The 3352-nt window shown below is 34.5% G+C and overlaps 1 protein-coding gene across 1 annotated transcript; it reads left to right on the forward strand.

Annotated features, from left to right (window-relative positions):
* The first annotated feature begins 660 nt into the window (after window positions 1-660).
* On the forward strand, window positions 661-2520 carry LOC109584926 (uncharacterized). The gene is made up of 3 exons (XM_020000841.1): window positions 661-1044; window positions 1117-1170; window positions 1238-2520. The coding sequence occupies exons 1-3, from the start codon at window positions 717-719 to the stop codon at window positions 2314-2316; spliced, it is 1461 nt and encodes a 486-aa protein (XP_019856400.1). The 5' UTR covers window positions 661-716; the 3' UTR covers window positions 2317-2520.
* The last annotated feature ends 832 nt before the right edge of the window (window positions 2521-3352 follow it).

Below are 3352 nucleotides of genomic sequence, written 5' to 3' on the forward strand. Positions count from 1 at the left end.
TTCTTGAAACTTCTGTAGCCTCAATTGATAGCTGCTTCTTCTTTTTGTACACAAGTAAAACAAATATAAAATTAACAAGACAGCTCGAGACAGCTGGATTCACCATAATTGACTAATTGTTGCTTGTAGGCTGAAACTACACTCTTAAAACCACCTGCTCTTTTATTTTATCTACCTATTTAATGGTCCTATTATAGTTTTGTTTGTTTAGTGTAAACACAACTTTAACCAGTTACTTTACTAAGTAGCTTAAGTAGTTTAAACCAGTTCCAGGCTAGTGTAAACAGGGTACTAGTGACAGTGAATGACATCTGCCCGTATGAGAATGATATGCCTCATAAAAAAGTTCAATGTGTCACTTCTTAATAAAGTGTAGCACAGCTATAAAAATAAATGTGATAATACACAGCTGCACCACTGAATGATGAAGCAAATTATGGCTTGGAAAGGAATTAGCCAACGCAGTGCAATGAACCAACATAGAATGCTGAGTATTGAAGGGCTAGGTTACTATGTTTTCACAAGAATATTTACTTTACCATACATGGTACATAGTATACATACACCCCCACACATACTTCAAACATTTTATACTAATTATTACATTACAGTTGTAGGAAATTACTACAGCATGAAGTGATCAGTTACAATAATAAAGTACGCAGAAGCTCCGTTATTCGACATTTGAAAGAAGACAGCTGAAAAAACTCAGCTGAATGGCTGCCTCTCCTCTCTCAGTTATGAATGGTAAACCAGATCTGAAGACTGTGTGTGCTATAGTGAGGACAAGCAGATGGCACATGTTGGGTTTAACCCTAAAAGTTGATGACAAAAAGCTGCAAGACATTGCTTCAGAGAGATCAGATATAGAAGAAAAAAGAACACAGATGTTTCGTGCTTGGCTCAATGGTCAACCAGGAGCTAGTCACAATCAACTGGTTGAGGCACTGAGACTCAAAGTAATAGGAGAGGACAGAATGGCTCAGGAATATGAAGAAAAAGTGAAGGAGGAAGCATCTAAAACCAGAGAAACTACTCAAACAGGTATATATCACATTTAAACAACAAAATTTCAAAATATATTGAACAATCTATAATCAATATTTTTCAATATAGAAGCTCAAGTTGTGCAAGCAGCATCATTCGTACCTGCTTGGAGCTCAAGTACAGGTATAGATCTACACATAAAATTAGCACACAATAGAATAATTATAATGATCCTTTCTCTCTTCTCCAGCTCTCATCGCACAGAAAGCATCAGAAGTACCAACACTGCAAGCACTTGAATTGCAAAAAAAATATCGCAGGCTCCTTGAGCTAATACAAGATCTATCACAAAATGCTAATGTAGGAATAGTCAGGAACCAGCTAAGGGCTATACTACTATACCATTGCATCTATCAGTTACATGGCTACAAGGAAATTATTGATGGAATCACAAGCATGGATGAAGTATTTGCTTTTCTCATTGAGAATCACTTTGTCGGTTACCTCAATTATGCTCTCCTCGAAGAATTCTCAAAAAGCAAGGTTATATGTGGAGATAGGCACAAAGAGGCACAAGATGAAGTACTAGAGTATGAGAAGCACTATCGTAAGTTCATTGAAGAGCCTGCCTTTTACCAACTGATTGAGGTTTTTGATGAGAACCCTCATCTAAACCCAGGCACTGTCGTAGGACTACCAATTGTCATTATTAGTCTTTCACAAAAGTGGAAAACCCGAAACAAAAAAGATCTAAATGAATGGATATCTTTTCTAAAAGATAACAAGCAGCTACTTCAAAGTATCGGCTACAAATGCATACTAATTACTTATGCCATTTTTCCTGTTCACCTGCTCAAAGTTATGAGATTCCTAAGCAATGAAGAACACATGAAAAGGCTTAAAAATAATGGAATAACAATCGAAACTCCTTCATATACAATGGAAATAGCAGAGAGACTGAGAGAAGTAGAACAGGCCGGAGAAGATAGCTCAGATGAAATAGAGATATCTGAAAAAGGAGAGAGGATTCAACAAGACCATTTGAAGGATGAAGCATATAGCATTGTACAGAATGAGATCACAATGAGAGCAAAAAAGCATAAGAAAGTTCACAAGATAGAAAAGCGCTGCAAGAAAAAGCTACAAAGTCGAAGAGGGTTGATTTCTGCACAAACTAATGGTAAATTTAAGCATCTTTTTAAAGATAAAGATAAGGCTTTACTCAAGTCAAATACACAAATAGCGATAAGATTCAGGAGACGTTCTGAAAGAGTATTAAACCGAGAAACTACAAGAAGTGTTGTCATTGAAAAAACTAAACAACTATAATTTGAAGTAGCAGTGACACAACACAAACATCCCCATAATTATACTCCCTTGCTTTACATTTCCACACATACATAATCTGAAGTCATGTGCCCATGCATTGGGAACTTGTTGCTTATAAGAATACTGTAATTAAAAATTTATTATTACCATATAACCCCAATTGATTTTTTGTTGTCTCACAATACCATTTTGTCAATATAATAATAATTAATTTTATTAAATATAATTATTAATGTAAAACTATTTCTTACAACAATCAATGAAGCATGAAATAGTGCTTATAATGCAGAATGTTAACAAAGCTGAGCCAGATTTGGTATTAAGTCAATTTTTTGTTCAAAAACAATGATAATTATACACGCATGGAGGTGGCGCAAATATTATGCTAAGATAAATCTCATGATAACCAAGAGGAGTGGCTTCCAAATCAGTTTCCTCATCTCCACACACATATTTTGAGCTATAATCATTTTTTAAAAATAGCAAATTTTTGCAAAAAAGCAAAGGCTATAAGGCTATAGCTCATGTTTTTAAAAATTACATACGCAAAGCTAAACAGAAATTTTGACCAGTAAACAGTAAACACATTCATGTTCACTTGTTAAATTACTACTAAATTTTGCAATATACATAAAAAGACAAACAGAAAGGTATAATACCAGGAAGCACAATACACTGTGTTGGTGTGTATTACATGAATAAAAACAAGCAAATACAAGAGTTTTTTGAAATGAAAGGAAGGGATGGGGTGGATTCATTGCATGGGATTGGTTTTGTTACTCGTGCTTTATTAGCAAGATTAACTCCAAGTCAGAAATATATTTCTGACTCAATCCTCTCAATTTTTGAAAAAGATATTGAGCATAATATCTTTATCATGACAACCTTCACCGATAGTGCTATTCCACCAGTAATGGGAGCTATAAAAGAAGCAAAAATATCCTATTCAAGTTTCTTTCGTTTCAATAATTCAGCCCTTTATGATCATCCTGATGATGAGGAGGATTCAGATAATCAACATTTTTCTAAAATGTTT

Source organism: Amphimedon queenslandica, unplaced genomic scaffold (assembly GCF_000090795.2).
Source record: "Amphimedon queenslandica unplaced genomic scaffold, v1.1 AMPQUscaffold_13149, whole genome shotgun sequence".
Taxonomy (NCBI): Eukaryota; Metazoa; Porifera; class Demospongiae; order Haplosclerida; family Niphatidae; genus Amphimedon; species Amphimedon queenslandica.

Bases quoted from the DNA above. Each gene is read 5' to 3' on its own strand.
- LOC109584926 (XM_020000841.1), top strand. From the start codon at position 717: ATGGCTGCCTCTCCTCTCTCAGTTATGAATGGTAAACCAGATCTGAAG. The intron at 1,045-1,116 runs GTATATATCACA...TTTTCAATATAG, and splicing joins CAGAGAAACTACTCAAACAG to AAGCTCAAGTTGTGCAAGCA. The intron at 1,171-1,237 runs GTATAGATCTAC...TCTCTTCTCCAG, and splicing joins TGCTTGGAGCTCAAGTACAG to CTCTCATCGCACAGAAAGCA.